Source organism: Onychostoma macrolepis, chromosome 07 (genome assembly GCF_012432095.1).
Source record: "Onychostoma macrolepis isolate SWU-2019 chromosome 07, ASM1243209v1, whole genome shotgun sequence".
NCBI lineage: Eukaryota > Metazoa > Chordata > Actinopteri > Cypriniformes > Cyprinidae > Onychostoma > Onychostoma macrolepis.
Genome location: NC_081161.1, coordinates 15,558,423 through 15,573,457, shown reverse-complemented (window position 1 = coordinate 15,573,457; position 15,035 = coordinate 15,558,423). Strand labels below are relative to the sequence as shown.

General features: G+C 35.2%; 1 protein-coding gene across 3 annotated transcripts in view; it reads left to right on the top strand.

Annotated features, from left to right (window-relative positions):
• Window positions 1-2,693: 2,693 nt before the first annotated feature.
• The window catches only part of pcxb (pyruvate carboxylase b), a 176,032-nt gene continuing 163,690 nt past the window's right edge, over window positions 2,694-15,035 (top strand). The window contains exons 1-7 of one of the 3 annotated variants that reach the window (XM_058781442.1): window positions 2,694-2,952; window positions 6,739-6,881; window positions 7,414-7,598; window positions 8,235-8,400; window positions 10,997-11,142; window positions 12,366-12,483; window positions 13,542-13,693. In XM_058781442.1, coding sequence (XP_058637425.1) covers window positions 6,740-6,881; window positions 7,414-7,598; window positions 8,235-8,400; window positions 10,997-11,142; window positions 12,366-12,483; window positions 13,542-13,693 — 909 coding nt within the window. In that variant the 5' untranslated portion in view covers window positions 2,694-2,952; window position 6,739. Of the gene's footprint in view, window positions 2,953-6,467; window positions 6,652-6,738; window positions 6,882-7,413; window positions 7,599-8,234; window positions 8,401-10,996; window positions 11,143-12,365; window positions 12,484-13,541; window positions 13,694-15,035 lie in introns of those variants that run through there. The other 2 variants (XM_058781443.1, XM_058781444.1) reach the window with 2 other exon arrangements.

The following is a 15,035-nucleotide window of genomic DNA, read 5'->3' as shown; positions in this document are numbered from 1 at the left end:
TAGGATTTTATATATAACTTGTTATAAAACAAACATCTACCTACTGCTCATGTCCCTCATAACAATTTAATGATAACAAATTTAACATCTATCATAATTTTTTACATTTTTATAGGACTGAAGCTAAAAATAGACAAATTTTGTGTCTATGGACTCTTTATTTTTATAAAATAAAATAAAAGCACAGTTTTATTGTATTAGTCCTTACCATGTCAGATGGTAATTAGCAAGAAATGCATTAATTCCTAATTGTCTTCCCAATTTTTCCCCAAAAATATTAATGTGACAAGGTGTGACAGGGTTGAAGACTGTAACACATTTAAAGGGATACATTGCCTTCAATTTTAATTTTCTCTTTTGTTTATCTCTCATATTGTCCCCTTGTTTCTGGGCCAACATATCTGCAATGTGGGTGCAATTTCTGATGTATGATGCTTGTCAAAGTTTAAGTGGACATATTACATCAAAAATTCGATTTATAACAAAAATATGAGTTGTCATGGTTTTGGTAAGTATATATTTACTGAAACCATGACTATTTTATATTTTTTAATTATAATTATTAATAAATGAAGTAAATAACTCAAACCTGTTACAAGTTTACAACCATGTAACAATGAGAAATATATTTGTGACAGGGTTGTAGTTTTTCACACAAAATGGCCACTGCTCCTCATGTAGTGTAGAAGAGTAGATCATACATGGCAGCAATAAAAAAAAGTACATTGTATATACTTATGGATTAAAATAAAATGTTGAAAAATAATAATTTTCCATGTTAATTTTATGTGACGGTGTTGAGTTGTTAAGTTTGACAGTACCTGGCTCCCTGACTATAATACGCCTCAAAAATAGGAATAAAAGGTAATGTACTGCTAACCATTTCTGCACCACTATTAAAGAGACCTGAATGATAATATTTCTGGTAAATAATGTCACATATGAGTGGAGTCTAAATTATTATGAGCGTAGAATGGTTAGTGTGATGGGGTTGAGTTCAGACTGAGGGACATAGAGTAACTTTAAAATCATTTTTTTATAAAATATCTGGCATTTGTTTTTTAGAAAAATTATTATTTACAAGAAAGAAACACTAATAAATGCTTACATTATTGCCAAAAATCATAGACACTATGCACATTTTGTAAAGAATTTTCTAAGTACAAAATTGCCTCAGGGATAAAATGCTTCATTTAAGATAGATTTAAGACATTATTTTATGCTAAAAATATTAAAATGCAATTATTATTTTTATTTATTATAATGGGCACTTTAAAAACATTGGGAGTCTGAAGTGTTACCGAATCCCAGGAATGACCCACATACTTTTTGAAGTCACAAAGTAATTCCTTATTCAAAAGAAATCCCTCCTTAGGGAGTATGCAGTGGCTGCAATTACACTGTGATTCAAAAGTTTGGAATCAGTAAGATGTCTTTAAAGAAGTTTCTTCTGCTCACCAAGGCTGCATTTATTTGATCCAAAACACAGAAAAAACTGTAATATTGTGAAATATTAATACAATTTTAAAAAGTTTTCTACTATAATATACTTTAAAATATATTGTATTTCTGTGATGCAAAACTGAATTTTCATCAGCCATTACTCCAGTCTTCAGTGTCACACGGTCCTTCAGAAATCCTTCTGATTTATTATCAATATGCTGATTTATTTTATTTTTCAATGTTGGAAACAGTTGTGCTGTAATTATATATATATATATATATATATATATATATATATATATATATATATATATATATACTGTATATATATATATATATATATATATATGGAACCTGTCATACTTTTTCCAGGATTTTTGATTAACGAAAAGTCTAAAGGAACAGCATTTATTCAAAAGAAATATTTTCTAACAATATAAGTCTTTACTAAATAAAAGTATTACTTTCTTTCAAAAAAAAAAAAAAATGACCCCAAACTTTTGAACAGTAGTGCATATTACAAAATATTTTGTAAATAAATACTGTTATTTATTTTATTTTTGAAAGAAATTAATACTTTAACTAATTAATACGCTTTATTCAACAAAGAATCAGCATATTAGAATGATTTCTGAAGGATCATGTGACACTGAAGACTGGAGTAATAATGCTGAAAATTCAGCGATGATCACATGAATATGTTTTACAATATATTCACATGGAAAACAACTATTTTAAATTGCAATAATATATATATAAAAAAATTATTTTCTTTTCTGTATTTTCGATTAAATAAATGCATCCTTGATGAGCATAAGACACATTTAAAAAAAAAAAAACGCATTACAACATGGGCATGTAATTTATGTCCCCTTGCAAAAATGGAGGGTTTTTGAGAAAGGGCTGCATCCATAGGTTGCACCCCATCAAAGGGCCTGTGAAAATTTATTTTGTGTTCCCCTACTTATAAGAACAACTTTTCTCTTGTGTTTGGTTTGATTTCCTTCACTCTCTTTATATAATGCACAACATTCAGTGAAACTCTGTTTACCATTTCTCTCTTTCCCCTCCTCCTCATCCATCCCTCCCTCCCCATCTCAGTCTTTAAATCCTGCCGCTCTTTGCCAGTGGAAACAGAGCGCCTGTGGTTGGCCCATATTCACGGGGGTGTGTAAATGTTACATAATCATTAGAGGATGAAAACCTGCATCTAGTGAGTGACAGAGAGAGAGAGAGAGAGGTCAGAAGTGAGAGTGAGTGAGAGAGACAGAAAGAGATTAACAGGATCCAGGCCTCCCAGTCTCACAGCCAGTGCGACAGAAGAGCAGCACTGACTGTGTACATGATAGTGAATACGCCTGGGTGCATATCACATCACTTGCCAACACTCTCCGTTCTCTGGATCTGCTCATTGTATCATAGGATTGCAGCAGAACTTTCTGGCCTGTTCATTTGTTTACATCTGACACCTGCTCTGGTTTTGGACTGAATCTGGACTCGACTGGACAAGTGAGTACAGCGTGGTCTGTTGTGTATATGATGATAAATTAGGGGAAATGTATTAGATACTTTTCATGTTGCAGGGAAAAGCCTCGTGCTGTTAACTTTGTTTTGAAGAGTGTGTATGTTTAGAGATCATGTGCACGTGGTGATGCAACTACTACTATGCCAATATTATGAGTCGTTGTGTGTGTATGTATGTTCAGAACATTTCCTAAACCTAAGAGTATTCTGTGTCAGATTAATATGTGCTTATATTCAGTGAATTTTTATTCATGAGGATTTGGTCATATATAGAACCACCCAAAGTTGCACAGTATATGAAATGGCACTATATCAGATGCTGGTTAATACTGGATATATGTTGGTCAGTTTGGGATATTTAATTGCTTATGTTTTCTCCATTTTTATATTTAAATGACCTTTACCCTCATATAATGCACACTTATACTTAATCTTTAAAAACGCTAATAATTTAATAAGACTGTTACATTTAATATTTAAATCAAATTTCTAAATGAAAATCTATTTTTAATGCACATTATACAGTAATGTTGTGATGCCTAAATTTCCTTTGTAGCATTTAAAATTACTCATTTGAGTTCTTAGTATTTATTTATTTTTTTATACAGAATTGTATAGAATTTTAGTATCATCCTTTTTATTGTTTATTGGTCACAACATACACATAATTATTAGCTTAACAGACACCATTTTAATATCAGTCCAACACATTTTTTGTCCAAGTGTGAGTGAGAGTGTAAGAATGCATGTGCACGATTATTTCAAGAAAGAATACAGGACAGTGGAACACAGAAACTGAATCTTGAATCTTAATACTCTATTTAAAAAAAAAACCCCAAAAAAAAAAAACATGGATTGTATGACCTTCGGTCAGTTGTTTGGTGTGGAACTGTGCAACATAAACTAGCTCACTTATTCTTGCAGAATTAAGGACATATCAGCAGCATTGTTATTTACATAAGACGACAAATATTTGCACAAGAACAATAGAATGAAGTCATACTACCTGAATGATCAAAACAAAAAGCCACTTGAGTGATAGTGTGTATCTGATTGCATGTCTTACTGACATGGAATGGTATTCGAGCAACTTGGCAAATCAATTGTATTTTGTTATCATTAACTTATTCATCATTCAGCTCCAGAGAGGATAAAAGCCTGTACAGAGTTCAGTCTGGTGTTGTTTAATATTTAAATGATTATAAAACACCACAGAGAAACAAACAAAGAAGAAGACCCCCAACTTTAACACTCAGTCCATGTAAATCTCATCAAAGCAGGATGGAATAATTTGTTCTTGACAGGAGATAACAGAGCTCATGTACTACACATCCACAAAAAGTCAGTCACAGTGTCTGAATTAGTTCACCGAGGGAGGTTAAAGGCTACAAGTTCTCCACATTGTGTTTAATAAATCAAGTTGCAAAACAAAACAAAACAAACAAACAAAAAAAAACTTTGTGAATGTGATTCACATTGTGAATGTGGATGGACGATATATACTGTATTATATATAATATAAAATCTTATTGTTGTATATATATATATATATATATATATATATATATATTATTTATATTTATTAATAAATATTTTAGTTTAGTTTACTCTTTACTACTCTTCATTGTTTAAGCATGTCCATATTGACTTCTGGGGTTGACATTAGCTCAGCTTGTAAATTCATAAAGTTGTGAATTTGTGTTTGTATTGCCTGAGCAGGACTCATCTGTCCTAATGGCAAAACATTTGCACTGCTCAGAATGTAAAGACACAGAACATCTATCTACCTGAGCTCTAATGGACAAACACCGCAGGAAGTGTTAGTCAGGTGGAAGGAGAGGTGAGGGAATAGACTGAAAAGAGAGCAACAGCGAGCAACAAAAGGCCCCAAAAAAGCTCTGCTGATGTATGGCTCTATTTAGATTGTGTACGGAGGTGGCTGAGCATGTTGATTTTACCCAGCTTGGCCTTTTAGGGCAGTGTTTAGAGTAATTTAACGCTAACTGAGCAATTTTGGAAGGCACCAATAGGCTGAACATTATATTTTCTCTGTAATTTCCCCTCTTGGAGCTGTCGACAGGTTCATAGGTGTGCCACAGCCATCTAAATTATGGTTTATTATGAAAAAAATATATATGTTTTTCCTTTCCAAAGGTGGGTAGCTTAACTCAAAGCAGCTAATACACTTATTTTACTGCACCTCACTGATGTTAAAAAAAAGAGGTTGTTCGTTGGATTTCCCACACGAACAAAGTTCATGTTGACACAGAAATCTTGATGAAGGGACACCTAATCACCCAATAACTTTCCAGTTCAAAGTTTTTCTCTGTTTATGAGCTACAAACCCACTGACTCTTTCATTCAGCCACTGCTGCCTTTGACCTGTGACCTTTAACCCAGAAAAAGCCACTCAAGGAATTTCTCCATTTACAACTACTGTCTTTACTGCCTATACTTATGGACTGCACCTCTCAATATGTATATGCTGATCTACTGATGCTTTCTAAGTCTTGTATAAATAATTATTTCACTCATACTTAGAGTTACAGATTTGAACAAATCACCAACCCTGATTGTTGAACTTTGGCCTGCAGCCTGCTGTAGGTTATATGTGTTAAGATTTTCTGCAGAGAACAAAATGAGTGTTAAAATCCCGTAGACATGATACATTGGAGGAAAGACAGAACAAATTAGGGACAAGAATATCATAGAGAGGGCATAGGGCATTTTTTTTTTTTGTCTTGGGACAGTAAGCAGCTACTTAGCAACTGCACAGTTTAAAATTACATGAATTATATGAACAAGATTGTGGCAGACACTTTTGCAAATCCCAGTTTTTAAAGAAAATGTAGTTGAGTTTTTATGCATTTTTATTTCAAAATATATAAATTGAATGTGCTAAAATATCAGCATAAATATGTGGTTAGTACTTGGAGCCAATCATAGAAAAATCTAACTTGTAAATATGCAATGCTGTTCAAAAGGTTAGTGTGTTCGTATCGAATACACAGGTGGGTGTAAAAAGAAAGGGTTTTAATATTACGTCTGCCATCAGAGACAGTGTAGGTGAGATACAGACAGAAATAGAGTAAAATAGTGAAATGAGAGTTAGCATACCTGGGCGTAATTCATAGTTTGCCTCCCACTGAAACACATCTAAATACAGGTACATTTGAACAGACACAATGGAACAGTTTTTATAGACCAATCAGGGAAGTATAACATTTCTGATGACCCTCTCTAATTCATCAAGCAGCATCTTCAATTATAATTGTATATATATATATATATAACTGATATATTGAGGGTTTTTATTTAAAACACTAGGATAAACTCAAAGATACCCAGCCACCCACACACACACACACACACACACGCACGCACTAATGTAATGCTCTCACATAGCTACAGACACAATTAATTCAACACCAACACGGAAAGACGTAATTAAGTAGCTTTGGAAGATAAAACAGTTTAAATGACGACCACAAGATGGCAGCAGTCCCTTACTACAGCAGCTTCAAAACAATGTGGAAAGTATAGACATAAACTAGTGGAAATTGAAAGGTTTTGAAATACTTAGCGGCTCGTTCGAGTTTAATTGACCTATTTTGTTGAAGACAGTAAGACACCAGAAGCCTTGGTCCATTCTAAAGTGTGTACAGATCATTCATTTTCGATTTTGTATGTATTTTTAAAACGGATTTATGAAGGATAACTACAACCGGGGCGATTTGTTCATCTTTGTCTTTTCTGTTTGTATTTCTCTAGGATGCTCCTGCATTTGGGAGGGTCCAGGGGGAAGATGGGCATCCTGCTCATCAGGAGAGTGGGTTTGTTTTGTCGTTCTGCCCACTTGTCTCCCCAAAACCTGGAGTATCGACCAATCAAAAAGGTCATGGTGGCAAACAGAGGTAAAACTTGTAATCGAGATGAAATATTTTGCAAACAGTGAAAAGACCGTGGAAAGAGAAAGCTTGATCCCTGGATTAGTGCTCTGAAAATCTAAATACACACAGGCCCAGGACTCAGGAGTGCTGCATTTTAAATTAATTTTCAGCAAGATCTAAAATTATTTACTTGTTATTATTTACCCACCTTCTTGTCATTATTTACTCATCCGATGCTTGTGTTATTATTTATTCACTCACTCACTCACTCACTTGTCATTTCAAATCTGCATGCTAACGCATGGCCTCATAAGATGCAAGTTTTCAACTTTTTAATGCCATGTACCCCCAAATATGATGATCTCCATTTCATACACCCTTTTTCAACCATTTTTTTTATGGTGCTTTTTGCTATCATTGTCTTTTGAGGAACTGACAGTTGTGCTCATTTCGGGGTGAACTAGCACTACCGTACACTAACAGTATACACTTCACACATTTCAATTCATTTTTTTTTTCTTTCTTGTTTTAAAATCGTTTCTCTTTCTCCCATCAGGTGAAATAGCCATCCGGGTGTTTCGTGCATGCACAGAGCTTGGGATCCGTACAGTGGCTGTATATTCAGAGCAGGACACCGGGCAGATGCACAGACAGAAGGCAGATGAAGCTTACCTCATTGGCAGAGGCCTGTCCCCCGTTGCAGCCTATCTCCATATCCCCGACATAATCAAAGTGGCTAAGGTTAGGCAGTTATATATCTATCCATCAGACTGTGATTCACCTCATCTGTCACTCTCTGAATGACGGCCTGTCTGCATTGTGCAATAAACGCATCTCTTCCGGTACTTAGTATTCACATCAGCACTTCACTATATGGTGCTCAAATAGATCCATTCCTGTTTTTTTGGATCAGTGTCAGAGATGCCAGCCAGATTCAGATCCTTTGGCGAACTCTCTCATTATGCCACAGGCAGCTCATCTCTCAAACCAGCAGCTTAGCCACCACAACAATGCACTAATAATGCATAAACACAAAGCATAACACACACACAACACCACACCGTATTAAAACCGAACAAGCAGCCAACATCATCGTCTCTAACCTCAGCAGACGGCCTCAGAATAATTAGTCTTTCTCCAATGCAATTACCATGTTGCACGCAGTCAGCCAACAGAGAGAGAGGGGCCTTTCAAATTCTCTCTGATTGGGATTTTAATGAAATTAGTATTTTCCAGCATCAGAATAATTAGTCCTGACTGCTGTGCCACATAAACATCCCTGACTAATGTTTTTTTCTTTCTGTTCTCATTTCTCTCTCTGTCTTTCTATCTCTTGCCCCTTCTGTCTTTCTCTGCTTGTGCTTTTCTCCCTCTCAGGAAAATAATGTGGATGCAATCCACCCTGGTTATGGCTTTTTATCAGAGCGTGCAGACTTTGCCCAAGCCTGTGCTGACGCCGGGGTAAGATTCATTGGTCCTTCCCCAGAGGTTGTGCACAAGATGGGGGATAAAGTGGAAGCCCGTGCCCTGGCCGTAAAAGCAGGTACCAAAAAAAAAAAAACTCTTTACCCCAGAGATTCCCTTCGGGGTAGGATGAACAGTACCAGGGGAACCCTAGCACCAGGGTACTTGCAGTATAATAATGCAATTCTAGATTTATATTATTAACTTAAGTGTTGCAGTTGATGGAGCTGAAGCTTTATAATAACAGTGTAGAATAAAACAACCAATAAGTTATATATTTCATATTAATTACTAACATTTGTTCATATTATTAATATTTCATTCTATTTTTTTTTTAAACTAGTATTTGCAGGCAAATTATTTTTTGTGTTACTTTGTTTATTTTTTCTCTGTCAACAAAAATAGTTCTAAATGAACCCACAGCAGAATAAACTGCATGTTCTTGAACAAATTGGTTGAGTGAATGAATCAATGCCTCACTTGTAAACACTCGTTTCCTGAATAAATCAGTGTTTTGAAAGAATTGGTTAAATAAATACATGTAATTCAGTGAATCATTTAGACAGTCTTATCGTGTCATCATCATCATCATTCTGGCTTAACAACGTAACTGGCAGAAAGAGTCACTGAAAACTCCCTGCTACTAATCCATCTGCAGAGCCGCAGAGTCGTAACAGCAATTTTTGACCAGAAGTCTCAGATACAGTAGGAAGTTAAGGCACAGCTTGTAGACACTTGGACTGTTGGTTAGGGTCAGTGGTGCAATGAGGTTAGGTGTTCCTTAGCTCTGCTCTAACCTCCATACTGAGAATGATAGTTGGAACCTGCTGTCACATATGGCTCGCAGCTGGATATATCTGACTGATTGACAGTCTGTCTGGAATGCAAAAACACAGACAAGCAGGTACAAACAGTGAAAAATGACTAAATATGCCGCTCAGCAAATCAAATTAAATCAAACCAGGCCATATAATGAGAAAATTTGTTCAGGGTAAGAGCCTTTTATGACACTGTTACTGCATTTACGCTGCAAGGTGTAAATCACAGATCCGATCTTTTGACAAATTTTCCGTTTGGCCCATCTGTTACTTTCACTTCATGTTCACTTCAGACATAGCCAGCTGTGTTTACATGAATACCTATCAAGGCTGTCAGACAGCATGATATAACCTTGTTAGGCATTTCTTGTAGGCCTAGTAGTTCTCAAGTGTTTAACCCAAACACCCCAATGAACATCATTATTTTACATGTCCTTGTTTTTGAAAAATCAATAAAACTTCTAAAGAATGTAATGAATTATTCAATGGAGAACAGGCTGCCTCGTTAATTCACATAAAAATTCTGTTGAATTGAATATTTCTGTGTGTGGTCATTAGAAAAAAAAAAGGCATATTTCTCTTTGGGAAATATGGGAGATGCTTCCTCTTACAATGTATGTTGCTGCATTTCACTAATTCTTCGCATAATTCTTAATTTATTTAAAGGTTAAAAAATGAATTGCCCTTCATGTCCTTCGCATTATGATAAAATGTGGCCACAAAAGGCCTTTCAGTGTGTATAGCACACTTTTATGAATCAGTAATTTGATGTTTGTATATTTATGTATAGTATGGTCTTTGGTGCAAAAATTGTGCTTGACAAAAAATAAAAAACCTTGAAGGTGTTCTGCTGGTCTTTCCTGGTTTAATCTGGTCTAGTTGTTCCCCTGCCTTGCCAGGCTGGTGTATCTCCCACCCTAAACCACAGACAAGTGCATCTAGTGTAGATAGTGTAGATCGTATCACTGATTTTAATGGGTTGTATTGTCTTTTGTTTCATCATGCCTCATGCCCAGTGTAGACGTGGTGTTAGGCTAGTTTTATTTATTTATTTTTAGTGCCTTAAGTTTGTGAAATAAGAATCATTTCCAATGGTTTAAGTAATAGTAAAGGGATATTTTTATAAGACATAAAACAAAAAAGCACCGTGTGAGGTGGATATTCACCTACAATCCATTGTAGAAAACAAAACTTGCAAATGTCTTCAATCATTTGTCAGCAATGAAGCAGCTTATTGTGTGTGCAGCTTATGAATGACTCTGTACTCCAGGTAAAGACTATTTATCGTATATCCAATTATATCCAAAACATTATTTAAAAAAGGACCAAAATATGTATCAAATATGTGTCAAAAAATGGGCACACTTTTTTGATTGGGGGCTGTGCCCCAGTACTGAAGAAAGTCTAGAAATGCCCATGGTCCTACAGTTCAATATAATAATAATAGTGTTGTTATACACATATTTCTTTATTACAGTACTTGTTTGTGAAACTTGTGTATGTGAATCATTGAAAATGTGTTTCTGTGTGTGTGTGTGTGTGTGTGTGTGTGTGTGTGTGTGTGTGTGTACTTGTTTATGCTACATCGTGGGGTCCAAATGTCCCCACAGGGATTGTAAAACCTGAAATTTTGACATTGTGGGGACCGGCCTGCAGTCCCCACGAGGGAAAAAAAATATTAAATATACTAAATGATGTTTCTCTGAAAGTGTAACAATGCAAACAGGTTTTCTGTAAGGGGCAGGTTTAGGGTTAGGGGATAGAAAATATTGTTTGGTCAGTATAAACGTAATAAAAGTCTTTGGAAAGTCCCCACAATTCACAGAAACAAACGTGTGTGTGTGTGTATGTGTGAAGGTGTTCCAGTTGTTCCCGGAACAGACGCTCCCATCTCATCTCTTCAAGAGGCTGAGGAGTTTGCCAAAACATACGGCTTTCCCATCATCTTTAAAGCTGCATATGGAGGAGGAGGCCGTGGGATGAGGGTGGTCCGAGATTATGAGGTCTGTGTATCTTCTAGCCCAATGAATGCCTAAAAAAATAAATGACCAGGGAATCAGAAAACCGTCATGTGTCACAGTGATGATAGCAGGCCAGCCACCTAAATATGCCACAGCATTTACACTTATTACTTACAGTATAGCTGCCTCTATAGTTTAAACTGGAATAGAAGAAAGTATTTTAAAATCGAAAAATTTCATATATATTTATTTATTTAAAATTGTATTTTATATTATAATTTATTTTATTTATTTATTTTTGTACTCAAGGGCACCTTTCACTCAAAATCACCCTTCTCCCGTATAAAAAAAAAACTGTGTTCTGACAGTAGTGGCCTTCTCCCCTTAAACGGATAACTGAAGTTTCAAGGCTAGCCCACTAAACCATGTCGATCACGACTGTTAATGGGCCTCATTTTCTGCACGTGTACAGCATATATTGTTTATTTTATGTCAGTGGATACTGCCTATTTTACGACAGCATTCAATTACGTTACGGTACGATAGATGCTCATTGTCCTCCACTTGACATGTGGACATACACATGTGACAATTATTACTCCAGTGTAATACTATATCACATTGACATTGCTCGTTCTACATAGTCCATTTGCTTTATTTATTGCCTGTATTTATTGTCGCTAGTGAAAAGTGTTTAGTGTTTATTACCTCCCTCTACCAAGCTCTGTGAGATAAGTGGACAAGCACTGTCTTGTAAAGAGTGTGTTAAATATTGTGTGTCATGGTTTCTGAAGAGACTTCATTTCATGTCTTCAACTGCTTCACAGAAGAGAAATGAAAGTATACCTTTCACGAAAACAATTAAGTGCTTACCAAATTACATTAGTGGATGTTTTGCCTTTTTTCCACTAAGAATAGAAATCATTGCCATTTTATTCTCTCCTAGATTAGTTTATAGTTTATTAGACACACTCGAAAGCAGAATATTTCAATTTAAAACATGGTTTCTATTATATTCTATTTCTATTCTATTATATTAATATTACTGATGTTACTGTATTTTATCAGTTAATTGTTATAATATTTCATTATCGTTCATTCCTATTTTTACAGTGTTTTTTATTAAATTAATTCAGTATAAGAAACTTTTTTCAAAAAAAGATGAAAAATCTTTCTGACCCCAAACTTTAGAACGGTAGTGTATATACAATGAGTATTTTTGTCTTTTTATTATTTTAATAGTGAATGTTGTGACTTGTTTTCAGGAATTAGAGGAGAATTATCAGCGAGCATATTCAGAGGCTCTGGCAGCATTTGGTAATGGTGCCCTGTTTGTTGAGAAGTTCATCGAGAAACCACGACACATTGAAGTACAAATTCTTGGTGAGTATATTAATCCATGCATTTTGTGTTTGTGTTGACAAAAGAAACAGAGAGGGATATTATAAGAATTTGTCTGGTAGTCCCTAGAATGTGTGCACATATTTGTTTACTATGCTTACTATGATCTATTAGCTTCTCTCTGGTGTATTTGAGCCATTATAGCTGAGTATTTTGGCTCATTAGACGTGATTTGCTCGTCTGGAACAGAGCTCATAGTCGATAACATACAGCTGGAATTGAATTGGGCTTGTTAACAGAGAATGGCTCTGTGTGTGTCCAGGGAACACCAACCACATGCTCTCTCTCTCTCTCTCTCTCTCTCTCTCCCTTTCTCTCACTCTCAGATAAACTGATTTTATGACCGTCTTCTTGTCCTGCAATGTGAATCTAATACCAAAGATATGTAGATAAATATCTGCGATACAAAAGAATGAACTTACATTTATAAGAAAGTATCAACAAAACCCAGCATATTTAATAAAAGTAGATTATGTTTTTAAAACAACTTTATTGTCCTGCTTTCTGTCATTTTCTATAACAGGATGAAATGTTTTAGCGATAATACAAAGAATATCACATATTTTATCTGATAGATTGTTAAATAATTTCCTTTTTAACTAAAGGGATATTACGTACGACTAACAAGATGAAAGCGCAATTGTGGACACATTAAATATCTGCAATATGAAATTATCACCAATTAAATCAATATTCATGAGAAAACATACTGGTTAGAGAAAGGAAATAAGAAACGCCTGAAAAAGATCCTAATAAAATACTATTTTTTTCATGACAATAATGACAACAACTGAATTTTCTGAACAGCAGAAAATTGATTAAAAAAATCATGCTTATGTTCACTTATTTGTGATAAAATATATGTGATTTTCATCTTTTATCTCATTTTGTTTATATCTTAAGAAAATATTTTATTTAGTATATTGACACATATATGATAGGGAAGTATATGATGTGAAATCAGGCAAACTTAAACCTCTCTCTTCGTATCTCTCTGTGTCCATTCTCTCAATATTTATTCTTCTCGCTTTCGCTCACAGGTGATAAATATGGAAATGTGATTCATCTGTATGAGAGGGATTGCTCTATCCAGAGAAGACATCAGAAAGTGGTAGAGATCGCTCCTGCTGCCCAGCTCGACCCTCACCTTAGAGACAGATTGACCTCAGACTCAGTCAACCTGGCCAAACAGGTACAATACCGACAAAAACATGAATGATTGACATGTGTGCAACCTGCGACCAGAGCATACACACATAGATTTCTCTTAGCTATATACTTAGCATGCCCTTCCTGAGCTTCCCTCTAGACAGTGTGAGTCAATCAACTCAAGGTTATAATACCTTCTCAGTTCTCACACTTCATTATGCCTGGTCACACACACACACACACACACACACCCTCAAGGCATGTGCACCCAGGCCCAGATTTCTCTTGACTCCTTTGCTGTATATGTGTACTGAATGATTAACATATGTTAGTTTTCAGTGCTGCTCTGTCAAAAGATCTAGTCACAGAGGAATGTGTTGATTTATTTATTGATGTATTTAGCCGAGGCAGATAAATGGAAATGGAAGCGATCAATGAGTTATTAGTAGTAAACTCCCAGTGATGTCTATCATTATGGAGATATGTGTTGCACTGCCTACATAATTTCTCTCTTACACTTTCTCTGTAACTGTCGTGTTATCTTATCTCTTTTTCTTTATATAAATGATTGGTAACAAAACATGCAGTCTGCTAGCAATCACTTCTTACTGCATTACTGCATGGCACAAGCTGATTGGCTTCTGCTGATTCTACAGCTAAAGATTTTTTGCTCAGCATTTCAATAGTTGGTTCTGTGTTTGTTGTAAGCTGGAGTTCCTCTGAAACCCTCCACCTCCCCTAGCTCCACCTGTCTAAAACTGCTACATGATTTATGTATGCCTAATCATGCAGCAGCAACAGCTTATCTTAAATGCTATATTTCTGTCAATATACTGTATATATATTTTTGATTCAAGATTATGTAAAGTGTGTGTGTGTGTGTGTGTGTGTGTATATGTGTATATACACACACACACACACTTGTATATTGGGTAGGATTAGGGATATAGAATATGGTCATGCAGAACATGTGCTTTATAAGTACTAATAAATAGCCAATATGTTAATAATAGGCATGCTAAAAAGCAACTAGTTAATAGTGAGAATTAGTCCGTATACTAAAGTGTTATTATGTATATGGAATACTAAGAATACTACGAATACTAAGTAGCAATGTACTGTATTGCCACTTGAAATTTGAGATGGCCAGAATGAAAATCTGAAGAATGACAGAGGTAAGCATGATATAGAGATATGTGGATATTTGGGCTAATGTAGTGGGACACTCGAGTTGAGTTTTTTGAAGTCAGAACGTTCCAGTGGAAAATCAGAAGCCTGACATTTTACTTTTGAGAAAGGGGGGAAAAAAGAATAAAGAGTAGAGGGAAACCGTCCTGGTGCATGCTGGGAAAGTGTTTCTATTTGTAGAGATTAATCTGTGTTGA